General features: G+C 37.3%; 1 protein-coding gene across 3 annotated transcripts in view; it reads right to left on the bottom strand.

Annotated features, from left to right (window-relative positions):
• The window catches only part of ARHGAP5 (Rho GTPase activating protein 5), a 62,445-nt gene that overhangs the window by 27,724 nt on the left and 17,169 nt on the right, over positions 1-17,552 (bottom strand). Inside the window, exons 3-6 of one of the 3 annotated variants that reach the window (XM_044436218.1) lie at positions 16,533-16,616; positions 9,780-13,662; positions 5,481-5,628; positions 1,294-1,371 (exon numbers count right to left, since the gene is read on the bottom strand). In XM_044436218.1, coding sequence (XP_044292153.1) covers positions 1,294-1,371; positions 5,481-5,628; positions 9,780-13,490 — 3,937 coding nt within the window. In that variant the 5' untranslated portion in view covers positions 13,491-13,662; positions 16,533-16,616. Of the gene's footprint in view, positions 1-33; positions 696-1,293; positions 1,372-5,480; positions 5,629-9,779; positions 13,663-16,532; positions 16,617-17,552 lie in introns of those variants that run through there. The other 2 variants (XM_044436219.1, XM_044436217.1) reach the window with 2 other exon arrangements.

Here is a 17,552-nt window from a genome sequence, read left to right as displayed (position 1 = left end):
AAGATTGCACCTGTATTCACCACACCAGGATATGACATTTTTTTCTGCCCGACAGATAGGAAAAATGGGCAACTGTCATCAATGTTGCCCTCTCTGCATTAAGGCAAAACATGGAGAGTGTTTCTTGCTTTCTTATTAGCAGTTTACTGATATTTTCAATTATATACAAGAAGCAAAAAAACTGTCACATGCTGAGTTTTGGAGGCATTTAAAAGCAGCAAGGTCCTGTAACTTCCAAATTCTCTGATGTCCACTGTGAAACCAAGGAATGGACCCTATCTCTCACACTGTTATAGGGTACATTTTGAGGGGGGTAAGGAAGTACCACTTGCAGTACCAGCAGAAGACTAGCTCTTCCGAAGTTTCTGGTAATAACTAGAACAATCCACAGGAGAACTGTACTAGTGTCTGTTGCTTGGTTGCAGAGTTAACTAAAGCATATTCTACACCAGCCCAGTTGTTTGAGTAACTGGGACATGCTCCTGTGTTTCCATGAGTTCTAGAGTCTGGATGCAAAGAATGACCAAAAGTATGAAAGGAAAGATGATCTATGTAAGTCTCTGAGGCATGCTGGAATGGATATAAAAAGTACTACAATGGTAGCAAGGAAGGCTACTACAGTATCAAGCTCCAATTCCTGATCTAGTAGGGTCCAGGAGACACTCTACCATCAATCCAGAATCCAGCCCAAGTTCCTAAACATAAATAGGATTGCATTTCTATAGCATGAACCATGTGTATGAAGAGGCAGATTGGTCGGCCTAGTAAATCTCATCTCCTGATCCATACTGTTACAATCCAATTGACAATTGTTACACACACATTATTTGCACCTTCTGACACATCTCAATGTTACAGACAAATAATTTGATTTTGATTTTGAAGGAGACAAGCTGGAAATGGAAAGAATATTTTTTGTTTGTTTTGGTATGTCTGTTTGATAACTATCATTTTCAAAATGAATTGTTTTATGGTTCTACATAGTATTTTATTTGCTTCGTTGTTGTACTGTAATCAGCATTTGAGGGCCATCTTATAGAAAAGCAGGCTGCCAAAATGAATAAAATAACTGATACAGTTACCAAGAACACTTAACCACTGCACAAGACTCTGCCTTAATGATACATTAACAATGCCCACTGCCAACAAATCATAACTACTACTACTCAATCCAACTAATATGAATGTATGTTCTCCAAATTCTATGATTATCTTATTTATAGGTCATACTGCTGTGTTTATATACAGTAGTTGCTCAGATATACTATTTGAAGCTAACCAAGCCCCCATTACCTTGATCAAATTGCTTCTGAATGTTGTCTTGATCCGTTTTATTGCCACTAACACGATAGAGACCTTCAGTACACAGACCTTTTGTGAAAAGAAAGTAAATAGCACATGATCATATTTCACAAAATTCAACCAAGGAATTCACATGATGTAGAATTCTTCCAGTAAAAACAGTATTCATATTATCTTTTTTCCTCAATTGTTATAGCTTTATTTCTTTGTACATGAAATTTGTAATCCTAACTAGTCTTTGAAGAATTTAAGTCTCACTTTCACTGAATGAAACTTAATGTGAAATAAAGTGGGGGAGGTATCCAATGGGGTGCAACTGTATATTGCACTGGCATAAACTGCCTTAGCACAATAGTAAAATGAGCTGAACTAGTTCATACTAATACAATTTACCATAGCACTTGCATCCCATTATAAAAACAATGATCGAATTAATGATCATTATACAATGATCATTATAAAAACAATGATCAAATTTATAAGTATATGAATTTTCACCATTTGGAAAACAAAATATGTTTAGCTATTGTTTTGTTTTAATTGCATGTAGTCTTAAGGACATTCATGAAGGAGCTCCAGTGCTATTCTCAGTTCTCACAGTTCCTTCTTCTGTTTCTCTCATGTACAGCTTATGTGAAGCTAATCAAAGAATAATGTCATATAGCGGGAATAGTTCATTTTAGAAATGACCAAAACTCAATGTACCATTTGAAAAGACAATACTGCACTATAATGCACTGACACAGGAAGCAAGAAATTAAAATAATCCCAAGAGGAAGTAAGAACTTAAATGCAATATACTATCTGGCATGTAGAATAAATGAAAGAGAAGATGCTTGTCAAAAAGTAAACTTTAATCAGAAAGTTTTTGCTGCTGTTCTTCAAAAATCAGGGATAAAAAAGAAGGCTTGTCCAGGGGTTTTAAACAGTTGGGATGTGACAGGGATATGAATTTCCTAGGGTTTTTTTTTCCAATACAAATTAGGTTTGCATTGGAAAATAATTTCCATCAGAAAATGTTCTGATGGCCTAGTAGGAGGTGTAGGCAACTTGTGTCCATCTAAATTTTTCAGCCTGCAACTCCCATCATCCCTCACCATTGATTATGCTGGCTAGATCTGACAGGAGATGTTGGTAAACACAATTGGATGTTGCCACCTTAGAGAGATCTAATGTCACATATTTATCTCACTTATATTTGGGAAGTTATTTAAAGTTCTTTGGGAAGTTCTTTAAAGTACCCCATCTTTTTTTTTCCTCCTAATCCATGACAACTATTTTACCAGAAACATTTGCAGGGAAAATTAAAGCACACAATATTATTAAATACTATTATCTAGAACTTTTTATTGGGATGCTTGTAAAAATATAACGATAACAGCATGTAACTTACTTATTTGCTATTTAAATTTAAACAAAGTTACTGAAACCCATTGGCACACTAATTAATTTAGTAACTCAAAGAAATATGCTTGTGATGCTAACAACCACCCTTCTATTTCAACATAAATAGACTCTGGTTCAGTGATGTTGTTGGGGCAAACTTTAGTTATACTGTCATTAGCTACATTTGCCTCTGAAACATGTCTTTATTTCAATGAGATATGTTTACTATGAATATTTAACTGAAAAAATATTAATTATCCCTTTGAAGCTGTCAAATACGTCCCTTAGTTCTTTAAAACTTTCTAACAGATTTTGATTACTGGTCTATGCACATATAACTCACTGTGAAACTGCGTAGAAAACATTCCAATATGCCAAGAAAACACATTATTATCTAACAAAACAAGAGTCATGGGGCCTATTTAGACTAAAGGTGGAATTCAATGATGTGCTGTTCGAAATCCACTGATGCAACAAGACTGTGCCTTCTCTCCTCTTGAATGCTGCCCCATGCCCCAGCAAATCTCTGAAAGATCCAACATCCCAAATCAAATCTTGAGGGTGCACAGAGAAGGCAAAAAATGGTCCCCTCTCCCAATTTTTATTGGATTTCATTCTAACAAGTTTAGTACATAATAAATGCAGTAGATTTGAGTCTACTTTGCTGGTTATACGACATTATCCTAGGTTATACACAGAAGTGTTTGTGTGTGCATGTGTGTAGGTCTGTGTAAAAAAAAGTGCAAATAGGGTGATCATATGGATATTAGATGCTTAGAAAAGGAATCTGATAATTGCATTAGAACTTGAATGCATTTAAAAGTACAGTGACCATTCACAAATAGTGTTTATGATCATCCACTGTCAACAGACAAGTTCTAAGAAAATGTACTCTTAACACAAGGCAAATGTGTCTGCTTTACTTTAACTTCTATTGAAAAAGAACATATAAGGTACTGGTGCATTTAAGTTCTTTAATTTAAATCTGGGGTGAGGAACTTCCTTGGAAAACTGGGGTGGCAAAAAGAAAGAAAGAAGCACAAACATGAGATAGCATGTGCAGACAAAAACCTACACAATCCTGGAAAGCTGAAAAAACATGCTTTTGCCTAAGGCTCTACCATGTACTGGCTCCCAGACTATTTCTGTGGGTAAATGACACTTCATTGTAATAATGATCTTCACCCTTGATTTGCAAAGTGTATGAAAAGCAGGTGCCTTTTTCGCAATTATCGGTTTGACTCTAGCTACAATTATATACTCCAGTAAACTGCTACCAGTTTTAAAAGAAAAACCAACCAATGTTGCAGACTTTTTGTTTCTGAAATCTCAGCACACTCTTGTACATTACCAAAAGTGGTAAAGCTTTTGTTTTGGTTTGTTTTAATTGGTTTTAACATGACAGGACTTCCAGGTGCTGGATCTGAGACCATACTAAAGAAGTACCAGACAAGTAATTCAGTGGCATGATTCCACAGTCTTAGGAGGAGAATGCTAAATGTACAGATAAATATAAGTTAAAGATAATAACTGCTGACAACAAGAAAGGTACTGGGCTATCAACAGTAGTGAAGGGAAAGAATTGGGGAGAGGGTGGGAAAAGAAAACTTATCTTAATGAGATTTAGTTATTTGCTATTTCAGTTAAATATTTCTGAAACTTCTCACCACATAGAATCCATTCTAATTTTAATACTTTCAGAATATGCTTTAGAATGGTGAATTACACATAACAAAAATGATCAAGGTTCTCAAGACCATCATATTCCACAATTAATCAAGCAACTGGATTCTGAAAGCTAGAAATAAACATACATTTTAATGTTCATATTCATATTTGATTCTTTTAAAAGAATAAGTACTACACATGCATCCTTATTCCCAGGTGTTCAGCATTCCCAAGATAAGTACCCTGAATAGCAACATCATAGAATCCCCTGGGTTAAGTAAATTTAACTGCTACTGATAACACAAAACCCAGATTCTTATAGAAGTAATGGCACTTCCAAGCACTTTGATAACTATATGTTAGATGTAACCCAAGGTCTCTCAGTTCAAAAACTATTTCAGCTCAGAGCTCACTGGATGGCCTTAAGAAGTCACCATCACATAGTCTTGTGGCACATTTTAAGGAAATGGCTGTTATATCTGTTTGATCCTACTAATGTAATTCAGTTCTGCTGTGAAAATATCAGGGGATGTCAAGAGGGTGAAAGGAAGGACTCATAGTCACCAGAAACATTAATAAGTCTGCTGCCTCAGTAACTACACATCCAAGCAACCAGTCATGATTCTGAAGTAGGTACTTAAAAACATGCATTGCTATTTAAATACAGTCATATTTCAGAATTAATTTAGTTGATCTAAATCAGGGCTGGGCAACTTTGGGGGCTCCAGGGACAATTTCCAGCCTCCAGACACCACTAGAAGCCACACCCCTATTAACAGTGATGTGACAATAGCAAAAACAGTTGGCAAACCACCATGAACAAATTATCCTATTTAAACATAAAGCAAGATAAAGTTGGCACTTGGATAAAGATGCACTTGTGGCAACCACCAAATTTCAACAACACAAGGCCACAGGAAAGTCATATGTCACTTCAGGCCAAAGGGAGGACTCTGTTTCCCACCCCTGTCTAAACAGATCTTTTTCGTATAAATATGGACAAACAGTCCGCAGCACACACATTACACTAAATATTTCTGTTTTAGCACAAATTGTCACTATTTTCATAAATAGTCCACAAGAAAAAAGAAGTTAAACTTTCTTGAAGCCCACTTTTTTCCTACCTGTATCTTCAATAAACTCCACACACTTCTCAACAAAAAGTGGAATAGGTTTTTCAGATGTAACCAGATCCTGTAGGGGCATCCCAAAATAATTACTTTCCCAATTTCTACGAGTTGGTGGATTGAATGTCTTGGTTTTCTTCTTTTGCTACAATGAAACAACAGTATTTTTAGCCAAGAAAGTTACTAACTGTAGTAAAATTCACTACTATCTACATAAGATAGTACCTGCATCAAGAGAATTTCTTTAAAATCAAAATTTATTTTCAAGGTATTGATTTATAATGACTTTAGTATGAAGAGCAATATAATTTTTCCACTGTGTGAAAATCCTTCTGTACTTCTGTTCATATAGGGTGACAACTAATGATACGGTTTAGAGTTATGAATGACAGTAGCTTGGATCCATGCACTTCCACCCATGCAAGATGCCCCACATTTCTTGTCAATTCTCCTTTCACTACAGTTCATCATGCCATATCCTGAACTATTCTAGCACCCACTGCATGCAAGGGCAGCCTTTTGAATGATAAACAGAACTGGGGAAGATGGGGGAGGAAAGATACGCTGCATCTTTTGATTTAAGCCCTTACTATAGACCTACACTTAAACACATCAAAGAAATTTCTACATGAAGTGCAACATAGGTCTTACCCAAAGATGCAACACCATTCCATACTGTAAGCTATTTAAACTGAACCATCTTTTTGCTTCCTTAAATAGTACAGAATAAAGTGCACTAGAATTAAAATGATCAAATGCCAACATAGTGTTAATCTTCTGGAATTATAGTTAATTATAGCTATAATACTTTTATGTTATGGACCTCAATGGCAAAGTCTGAGGTACTACAGACTTACTGTCTCTCAATTGCTTTGCCTTTATTTTTCAAATATTGCCTAATCATTATCTTTTTCTAGCAAATTTTTTAAAAAATATTTGAAATTATAAAACCCTTCTCATTCTAATTAATGCACAATTTACATTACAGAACATACAAGGAAGGTTTCCTTTTGATATAGGGACTGCTGCGGCACCTCTTCCTTGTTCCTCTCATTTAGATCCGGGAGGAGCCTATATTTTGGCTTCTTCTTATATCAGCATTGTCCCTCCTGGAGATTGCTGAGAGATGCTCTCATGCAGCTCAAGATGGCACTATAGCAGTTATCACACCCCTTGAATCAAGGCTCATTTTTGAGTCTCAGTTGTGGGCCCCTTCTTTCTGACACAGGCTTGGATGAACATTACATATTGTACAAGCCAGAAGTCTTATCTCTCACACACCAAAATAATTGGTAAATTTCATGCATTTTTTAAAAATTAGCAACATAAATCACAATGACCCCCCTCAATGAATCATGTCTAACCGAAGATTTAATATCAGTGATAGTTACAGTTCCAAACAAACAGTCTAGGACAGTACTTAGGCCAACAGACACCTCTTAATACAAAACGTAGTCACACTTGTTAATTAAATCTGCTGTACCTAATAAACATCATGAGAAGGCAAGACTCACTGGAGAAAATAATCATGCTAGGGAAAGTCAAAGGAAGACCAAGTAAGAGATGGATTGACTCCATGAAGCCACAGCCTTGAATTAAAAACAGCTAAGCAGAGATATCATGGATAGGCCATTTTGGAGGGCTTTCGCTCACAGGATTGCCATAAATTGGAGATGACTTGATAGCATATAACAACAACAATCTAATACACTATCTTTACCCAAAAACAAAACACTAGATTGTGCCTGACATTTCAAAAATAATTGCACCCAGTTAATATTAAGTAATACTATCTCCTACCTGATCACATAGCACAAAGTAAAATAAACTTAATCAAAACATTGTCCAATTTATAATAGAAAGCACATTGACCCCCTCCCAAAAAAACAAAGTACAAGTAGGTACAAAAGGCAAGCTCTAGCTATATCCCTACTCCAAACATCAAATATTGCATAGATTTTATCAACTAAACAACATTCAAAGCAGGGTTGGGGTGGACTGCAGAGTTGGATTTGCATACACAATTGTTAAACGTCATTTGGATTACCAGTCCAAAATTCTGAGAACTTTTTGCTACTTGTATGAAAGATCTACATCAACTAGTTCAAACAGAAGTAAAATACTGAGCCACGGTCACCACTTACATTATCACCACATTTCATATCACATTTTTAAAAATAACATTTTGCAAAGTTGCTTCAAAGCATTTTCATGACCATTACTAATTCACTGACTGAATTTAGTTAATGTAAAGAGGGCAGAGCACTCTTTTTGTCCCCAAGACCATTAGATATACCTACATGCATGTTCATATGCACATACAGGCACAGGCAAAAACATAAATATACTTTCCTGCTGCCCACACTCTCAATCTCACACATATTTTTCCCTCTCACCAGGGTATGCTAGGATGGGAGTTTAAATTTTCCGTCCCTATTGGCTGAGATTACTTTGTATCTGTCCCATGGACCAGTGCGCTTTTCCCTAATAAAACTGCAGCAACAGTGGAAGCATGGATCCAAGGACAAAGGAATCAGCAGCAGGATGGGCACCCATGCTTAGCTGAGAAAGTGACATATATGATCTGTCCATATCTGATATACAGGATTTATATGTTAAATTCTTTAAACAGATTAAATATTTACAAAATAATTACTGTGCCATCAGACAGACTCAAATTCTTGGGCCCCTCTGATTAGGAATTGGTGAACATGTCTTCCTTGGCTTCACATGAAGTAAATTTTAGAAGCAGTGTCATAGTAGACAAGGTTAATCCTTTGCCAAGGTTATTCAGATTACAAAGTGACACCCTTTGTTCTAAACAATTTTTAATATTAAATGATTTCCATGAGCATGCCAGAAATGGCAGTATGGATGACCATTTAACTGTTAGGACTTTTGCTCATACTAAAACAATACTACTAACCTTACTTATTCCACACAGTAAACTTTTCTTTTGAAGACATGCCCTTCCAGAACCAATCATTCAAGCCAACTTATTAGAAATGTGCAAAGCTGACAAGCACTGTATCTACCAGTAAAGTTACTGAATTATATTACACACTTTCAGTCATTCAAGTTCTACAAACTCTGTCAAATAATGATCTTAACAGAAAGCTCAATACTGAAGTAAGCAGGTTTGCAGATACATGGACTTTTCCCTGAGCAGAACCCTTTACATAAGACACCTTATCCAAAACGGCAAACCATACGCAAAGCCCATTTCCACAAGATGATTGGCCCTAGGTCAGGGCATAATAACTATACCCAATGACAGCACTATCTGACTACAGATAATGTTAAATATCAGTATCATCCCATGCTTATGAATGCATCCACCCCCACCCCACAATGAATGTCAGGACAACACAGTAACCTGGTTCCTCTGTAACAAGCAGCCACCATGGATGTTGATTCTTGCTACAGCCACCATTTTGAATATCTGAACTACAGCAGGAGCACACTATAGCTTGTTATGGGCAATCCTGGTAAGTATGTGTTCCCTGGGTACCTAAGAAGCAACGCACAACCATAGAAAAAGCCATGAATTTTGGGTGGCTTGTTAATCAGTCTAATAATCTACCTTTCCCAAGTTCACGTGACAAGTTATGGCATTGAATATTTTATCCCACCCAAGTTATGATGAGCTAAAACATTCAAACTGGTGGGAGCCACTGTGAGTAGAATTCCCACAGGAAAATTCAACTGTGATGACTTCTAGTTATATGCAAGCCTATTCAATATCAAGGTAGATGACCAGTGATCTGATGCAGCATTGAACAAGTGAGTTTTTAGGGGTCCATTCTTCCCTCTTTCACCATTTTTAGACTGTGCAAAATCTGTTCCAAAAATTAAGACTTAAAATTCAGATGTCTTCACTGACATCTATTTCAGAATTAATTACAGAATTATTAACCTTCTGTACAATAGCCAGTACAGCACTCAAACCTCCAAACCTATGGTTTGACTACATGTACCTCTCCCTGCTACTTTAAAACATAAAGCAAAAACTGATCCCAGCTACAGCTTTGTATTAAGCTCCAAGACAATGTGAATTTATTCTCATATAGAGTAATAGTTCTCACTAATAAGATAACAATTTAAGCCTTACATCAGTAAAATCACTGTTTTAAAAAACCTTCACTAAAACTTATACAACAAAACCAACCAGAAATAAGCAAATCTACAAAGAAATTTACCCATGGAACCTTCTCATTAGGTACAAACTGGGCCACTGTGCTTTCAAAAAAGAATGTGCCTTAACTTTAATCAAATATATATTTTTAGAAAACTTACTTTCTTGTCTTCTTTGACTTTTTGAGTCTTCTTTTTCAATTTTTTGTCATCCAATTCTTGATCTGATGTAATAGCAGGATTATCAATACCACCTTTCCATGTTTCTACAGGGGACAGAAGTGGATCTTCTTCACTGCCACGATGCCTTCCTTTTCTTTTTGTTTTAGAGGTTGTAAAAGCTTCATCATCACTTGCATCTGAATGTGCTCTCCTATAATAGGATTTGGCTTTGCTAAACAATGTTTTAGATTTATATTTGTATTTTGAAGGCCTTCTTTCTCCATGGGTCTTTGAAATTCTGTCAGGAAATCCATTTTCTTCATCTCCTTGGGCATTATTTATATAGGAGTTTCGAATTTTAATCACACGATTCTGGCTATCATCTGGAATTGCGTAGATATCATCAGTAACCCCTCTGTGTTTAAAAATAGTGTCTATTGGTTCTGCATAATTATCAGACTGCTCAAGATCATCTGTTGGTGGCAAAGCCATTCTAGACTTTCTTGGGTTTTTACCAATACCTGCCTCAATGGTTTTTAGCAGGTTTGGATCTAATTTTTTCACATTTGTCTTGGGTACAACTGGTTTCGGCTTTATGGGGGGAGGCACTTTATGGTTGCGTTCATGATCATGACAGTTCAGTGGTGTGCTATGAACAGGATATTCATTACCTTCCAAATCTAATCGATATTTTGACCGATCAGGAAGCAGCTGTACATCATCTCCAATTGGGCTGTAAGGAGGTGGGGCTTCAGTATCATCTTCTGAATCTGGATAATAGTTATAAGCAAGAGAGTTCCCTCTAGGAGAATGCAGGAAAACATCTTCACTTGCTTGAGTTGTCTCTCTTGTACTATCAGACATATAGGAATTTTCAATCATGTTTTTCTTTTCTAAAACATCACTGAAGAATAATGTAAAAACTTCAGTCTGGCGGTGATACTGAGATAAAGAATATAAAGCTGTAAATTTAGCAGTTATCTCAGTAGCTATGTGTTCACCCTCAGTCATTAATTCTTTGATAGCCTCATTCTCAAAAAAATCTGCCTGACTGTCAGTAACAGCCACCAACTGAACAGGAATAGTATCTTGTACTTCTGAAAGAAAAGCTCGAAGCATTCCCATAGATGCTTTCCGTTTAGCAGAGTAAACAAGTATATACCCATGAACTAATTCATCTTTTCTTACACCAATTGAAGAGTGATATGATAATATTGTTATTTGTATTCGCCTCCGTTTTTCACCAATAATTTTATCAAGCATTAGAGAATTATTCTGGCCAGCCTGAGCAGCACTACAAGAATGAGAATCAAGGAAGGGTGAAAGAATTAGATCTACACTGAAGGGATCTCCACACATGGCACACATAACAATCCTCAAGTCAGCTTCTGAGAGGTCTTTAATTGTAGGAACAGGGCTTACAACATCAAAATTGTGTTTAACTGCTTCCAGAACTCCCCGCAAAGCTTGCTTTATTTGAGCCTCATTAAATTTACGTGGGTAAGTACTAGCAAGCACATCTATGAAAGGACATTGCAACTTATTTGCTAACTGCTGTCCTTGGTGTCTAAGAATTGGCAAATGCTTGCTAACACTCTCTCTCTGATTAGCCAGTATTAATGTAAATGGAAGATTGGCCATGTATTTGTCTCTTCTTATCTGAGATGCTTCTGTTCTGATTTTTCCAATGGATTCTCCAATAAAATTAAGTGATTCAATTGAATTAAATACACAAAAACATCCATGTGGTTTGAAGGCAGAAGTCCATAACTGACTTAGAAGATAAGGTGACTTTGCATCAACTGGTCTAAGATCAAGTTCATATATTTTTCCATCTAACGCATACTCATCATCTGTGGACTGTGTCCGAATCTCATTTGCCAGCTCCTGTGCAAGACCATCCTTACCCAAAATGAAAATATTAACTTTATCAATGTTGGCACTATCATGATACAAGTTTAAACGACCGTGATCCAATTGCAAGAGACTACCAGCAAGTAACTGTTCTACTTTAATGTCCATACAGTTTTGGCCACTGAGACATGTTTCTTTAGTGGGATGATAGACAAACCCTATGTGTTTAAGCAGAAGAGACTCTCTATCAGGTGCAAGTTTCTGTAAAGCTTTGTATCTAGGCTCTTCACTCAGAACTGCATGAATTTCACTCATTTTGTCAGAACTAGGTGTTGCATTCAAATCCAGGTCATAAAACAGTTCAGAATGTTCAAAAAGCATTTCTTGAAATTCCTCTTTGGCTTTTTCAACTATTTCCCGTTGATGCCTACTATATACTTCTTTACTATCCATCTCTGTAATATATTTAAAAGCTTCATCTTCCATTACAAAACACATAACTTCTTCCCAGGGCTGCCCAGGAGAAATGAACTGTATTTTTTCAAGTGTTTTTTTGAACTTCTCCTTCATTTCAATCCTCCTTTTTTCTGATATTAGATGTTGCACATGATTTTGATAGACTTTTTCAGCCTCTAGTGTGCTCAAAAGGTCAAATGGAATTCTCCTGTCATTTACTTTATCTATGTGATCAGTTTCATCCCAGGGTGTTTTTTCCAGCACCACAAAACATAGCTGGAAATCTTGTCTTTTCTCCATTAACTTCAAAGCTTCAGACCAACTCAAATGCTCAATTTCTTCCAGGTTTGACAGAAGTGTGTTAAAAGCTCTTGGTAATGTATTAATATATTCATCTTTTCTTTTTCGTATATGCTCTTGTTTAAGCTGTTCTATGTGTTTTGAAAATGTATTTTTGGCCTTTTTGGTTCCCTCCAAATTAATGTATTCTTCATAATCTGGGTGATTTTTCAGTTTATTACTAACAGTTTTCCATGTTGCATGATAGTCTCTCACAGTCTGCACAAGTTTCTCAAATTTATCTGTTGAAGTCACAACAAGTTGTCTTTGTGTTTTATAGGCATCCAGATAGGGAATTATTTTAGGCTTACCACGGGTTTTATCCATCATTTGTACCAGTGCAGTAAAACATGTCTCTACATTGACATTGAACCTTGCTGATGTTTCTACTACCAAAAGGTTCTTCTTATTTGAAGCAAATGCCTGAACCTCTCGCAAATAATGTTCCACACATTCATCACATTTAGTTGCTGCTATTATTATAGGCTTTTTAGATTTTGATAGCTGAATATAGAGGTTATTTACAAATTTAAGTTGGTCATCAAACTTCCGATTGCATCCTTGACTAACATCAATGCATAATAGAAATCCATCAATGTTTAACTTCCCTTCAGGCATTTGCTTTTGCTCAAAGTCTTGCTCTAATCCAAGCTGATCTGTGCAAATATACATCAGTTTTTCTGCTGACTGCAATTTGGTTGCAGCTGCACGTTTTATATAAGGTTGTAAGTTCGTACTCCGATGAGGCAGAAAAGTCTGGTCATCAATAAACTCAGTCTGTTCAATAACATGAATTTTGCAATCTATTCCATCCTCTCCACATTGTATTACGTCACCCCAATACAAAAAATGATCATTATTAACAACTCGTCCACCAAAGTCAATTGTGCTAAGCACAGAGGTATGTTCAGGGTAATATTCATCTGCTTTTGACCGCACAAATCTATTGCACAAACACGACTTTCCAACTCCACAGTTCCCTTTGTCTTTTTCAGTCCCAGAAAGGCCAACCACGCTAATAGCATAGGATGGGGGACGAGCTTCTTTGTTCTTTGCCATCATAGTGTTCTTCTCATCCTTCTATATTCACCAACACAATTGGCTATAGTGTTCATTCTTAAAAGTGCCTCTACTCACTAAGACCTTATCTCCAAGTTTGCAAAATTGATTTCAAATCTTCTTGGATCCTCATGCTTGCAATAAACAGGTGTTCAAGATCAAGTAGTCCATATTTCTGAAAGGAAAGAAGAGAGAGACCATCAACTTTTATTATCTATTCAAACACGTAAATTTAAATTAGATGTCACTCTCGCATGCTGAACTATTCCCTAAAACATTAGTAAGGGATAACTATGAATTAGGCTACACAATTTTATTTATTTATTACATTTATATACCGCCCAATTCCTCAAAGGCATTCTGGGTCATTTACAAGGTTAAAACATAAACAAATGAACGAGTGAACGAGCGAAAATAACAACAGCACAATAAAACAATTAGGCAATAAGCAATAATATTAAAAACATTCCCAAACCACTGATAAAATTGGCACATAGGTACAGCAGCAGCATCTAATAAAACCATATTAAAATTACAAATTTAACTACTAAAATGCCTGGAAAATAAAAAGGTTTTCATCTGACACTGAAAGGAAAAAAGGGTAGTTGCCAGGCAAACCTCTCTAGGGAGCTTATTCCATAGATGGGGTGCCACAATCGAAAAGGACCTTCTCCTGATTGTCACCCCTCTTACTTCCCTAGGGGAGGGCTCCTTGAGAAAGACTCCAGAGGATGATCTTAGGACTTGGGTAGGTATATATGGGATAGCCTGTTCTTTCAGATAATCTGGCTTTGTATGTTAATACAAGCACTTTGAAATGGCAACCAGTGCAATTTAAAGAGGGTTGAGATGATGTGATCTCACGACCCAATCCCTGTTACACAACTGCATTGCTCTATTTTGGATTAGTTGAAGTTCCCAGATCATTTTCAAAGGCAGCCCCATGCAGACAGCATTGTTCTGTTCTGTTTTGTTCAGTCCCAAAGTCGTGCCTGACTCTTCAAGATCCCATGGACAAGATTTTTCCAGGTTTCCCTGTTCTCCACCATCCCCTGGAGTACATCTAAGCCCACACCCACCTCTCCAATGACCTCATCCAGCCATCTCAACCTCTGCCATCCCCTTCTCCTTTTGCCTTCAATTGTACCCAGCATCAGGGTCTTTTCTAATCAATCCTTCCTTCTCATTAAGTGGCCAAAGTATCTGAGCTTCAGCTTTAGTACTTGCCCTTCGAAAGAGCAGTCAGGGTTGATTTCCTTCAGGATTGACTGTTTTGATCTCTTTGCAGTCCAAGGGACTCGCAAAGAGCATTACAGTTGTCCAAATGAGAGGTTATCAGTGCATGCATTACTGTAGCTAGGCTCTGTCTGTCCAGATAGGGTTGTAATTGGTAAATCAGCCTAAGCTGATAAAAGGTTCTCTGGGACACTGAGTCCACCTGCAACTCAAGTGACAATTCCAGATCTAGGAACATTTCCAAACCACAGGCCTTGCCTTTGAGGGGGAGTGCAATCCTGTTCAAGACAGGTTGAATATCTCCTAAGTCGACAGACAATCTACCCTCCAACAGAACCTTCATCTTGTCTGGATTGAGTCTCCTGAGTTTATTGGCCATCATCCAGCCCATTACCAAGTCTAGACACTGAATCAGGATGGCCACTGCCTCACCTGGGTTTGATGAAAAAAGAAAGGTAAGCACATATTAGGCAAAAAGTGCTTTCACCTTTTAACCTCTAAATTTTTTGATACCAAAGGGAAATTAAGCTACACCTTATGTACTATTAAGGCTTCAAGCTTAAGCACACTTACATAAAAGTATGTCCCACTCATATCAGTAAAACTTGCTTTCAATTAATATCCCAGATTCAGTAAGGCAAATGACAAATGAGGAAACGTTCTCTGGGTGATTGCTCTGAACAGGATTCTGTGCAATGGGATGCTGCTCTTCAGAAAGCACAGTAAGTACTAATCATGATACTTTTCACACTGATTTAATAAACCCTGTTTCCAAACAAGTAGATAACCACTATCAAAACTGACCCACATCAACTATTTACTTAGAAGGAAACACAAAACTTTCAGACTGGGGTACTGGTTCATCTGGTTTCAATGGAGCTCACTTCTAAAAAATACATTACAGCCTAAACTATGCCTCAGATACAAAAACACACTGATTTTCTTTTCTTTTAAAGAAAATAGCTTTCAAAATATAACAGTAATCAGAGACAACCACCTAATTAGCAAACGGAAATTTAACTTGGCATGGAAGAGTGGACAAGAGAGAGAAGACTTGCATGGGCAGCAATGTGTGTCTCCACAGGGAACACTGCCCTTCTTGGCTGCTCCCACAGCCAGCATGGAATGTTGTGCAGCCACTCCAAAACATGGCCCACAGATTGAAAATACATTCCAGTTCCCAAGAAAGGGCATGCAAAAGTGGCAGCAACCATAGGATCATTGTATTAATTTCCCACTCAAGCAAAATGACAACAAAGATGCTACATTATATAGAGCGAGAAATGTCTGGTGTTCAAGATGGATTACAAAAAGCAAGAGGCAACAGAGATCATATTACAAAAATGCATTGCTACTGGAATGCACCAAAGCATTTCAGAAAAACATCAGTCTATACTTTATAGACTATGCAAAGGCTTTGACTGTCTGGATCATAAGATGGTCAGCCCTGAAAGAAACGGGCATGGCTCAGCACTTGATTGTGTTGTATTATGGACAAGATGCTACTGTTAGGCTAGACTATTGAGAAACACAATGGTTTCCCAGAGACAAGGTGTCAGACAAAGATGTATTTTTATCTCCCTGACTGTTCAATCTGTACACGGAACATAAGGAAAGCTGGATTACAATCAGAAGGAGTGAAAATTGGCAGAAGGTATATCAATAATTTAAGATATGCAGATGAAACTATACTAGTGGCAGAAAGCAGCAATGACTTGAAGTGACACCTGATGAAAGTGAAAGAACAACATGCAAAATCAGGGCACTGATAATAATGAAGAAACCAACATGTTGAAAGATTTTACATACCTTGGCTCAGTCATCAATTCAAAGCGAGACTGCAGTCAAGAAATTCAAAGAAGACTGAAACTTGGAAGGGCAGCAATGAAGGAACTAGAAAAGATGCAAGAACATTTCACAGGAGACAAAGGCCAAGATCAATGTTGCATTCACATCACAATGAACAGGTGTGAAAGCTGCACAGGAAAGAAAACTGATATATTCAAAACATAATGCTGGAGGAGGAGAACATTGTGAATACCCGGGAATGACAGAAAGATGAACAAGTGGGTCACAGATCAAATCAAGCCAGAGCTTTTCCTAGAAGCTAAAATGAGGCTGTCATATTTTGGACACTTCATGAGAAAGTAAGACTCACTGGAGAAGACAATTATGCTAGGAAAAGTTGAAGGAAGAAACAAAGTAAGGCCAAATATGAGATGGATTGAATCCATACAGGACATCACAGGGTTGAACTTAGAGTAGCTGAGTGGTGCTATCATGGACAGGACATTTTGGAGGACTTTCATTCATGGGTTTGCCGTAAGTCTGAGGCAACTTGATAGTACATAACAACAACAACAACAAAGGACCAGTAGCATTCCCTGTACATGATTCTGGATGTGGAGGATGACCTGATATCAAATGTCATGATGTACTGACTGCATCCTGCACTTCATTCCTGACTCAAGGAAGGAGACATGCAGCTTCAAGGACTAGGGCTGAGACTGATGCCACTGCCATTGATGATTGTACCAATCACCCCAACCCCCATACACATCTGCTGAACCCTCCCACCATCTGAAACAGTGCCATGGCATGAACTACACAATATCTGCACAGCTACCCTTGAGTGATTCTAGGACCATTATCCATGCATGTATCACATATACAGGCTTGGCAGCACTAATAGAAGACTAAGAGCAAGAGAATTACCTATCCATCAGCAATCGTTCCACTAGCTAGAATGTAATAAGTAATCTTCTCCATCTCCACCACGCTCCACTTCATGCCATGATAGTCATACCCCCACTTAAGCATCCTTTCCCC

Source organism: Varanus komodoensis, unplaced genomic scaffold (assembly GCF_004798865.1).
Source record: "Varanus komodoensis strain SLA01 unplaced genomic scaffold, ASM479886v1 scaffold3, whole genome shotgun sequence".
Taxonomy (NCBI): domain Eukaryota; kingdom Metazoa; phylum Chordata; class Lepidosauria; order Squamata; family Varanidae; genus Varanus; species Varanus komodoensis.
This window is presented reverse-complemented; position numbering and strand designations above follow the sequence as displayed.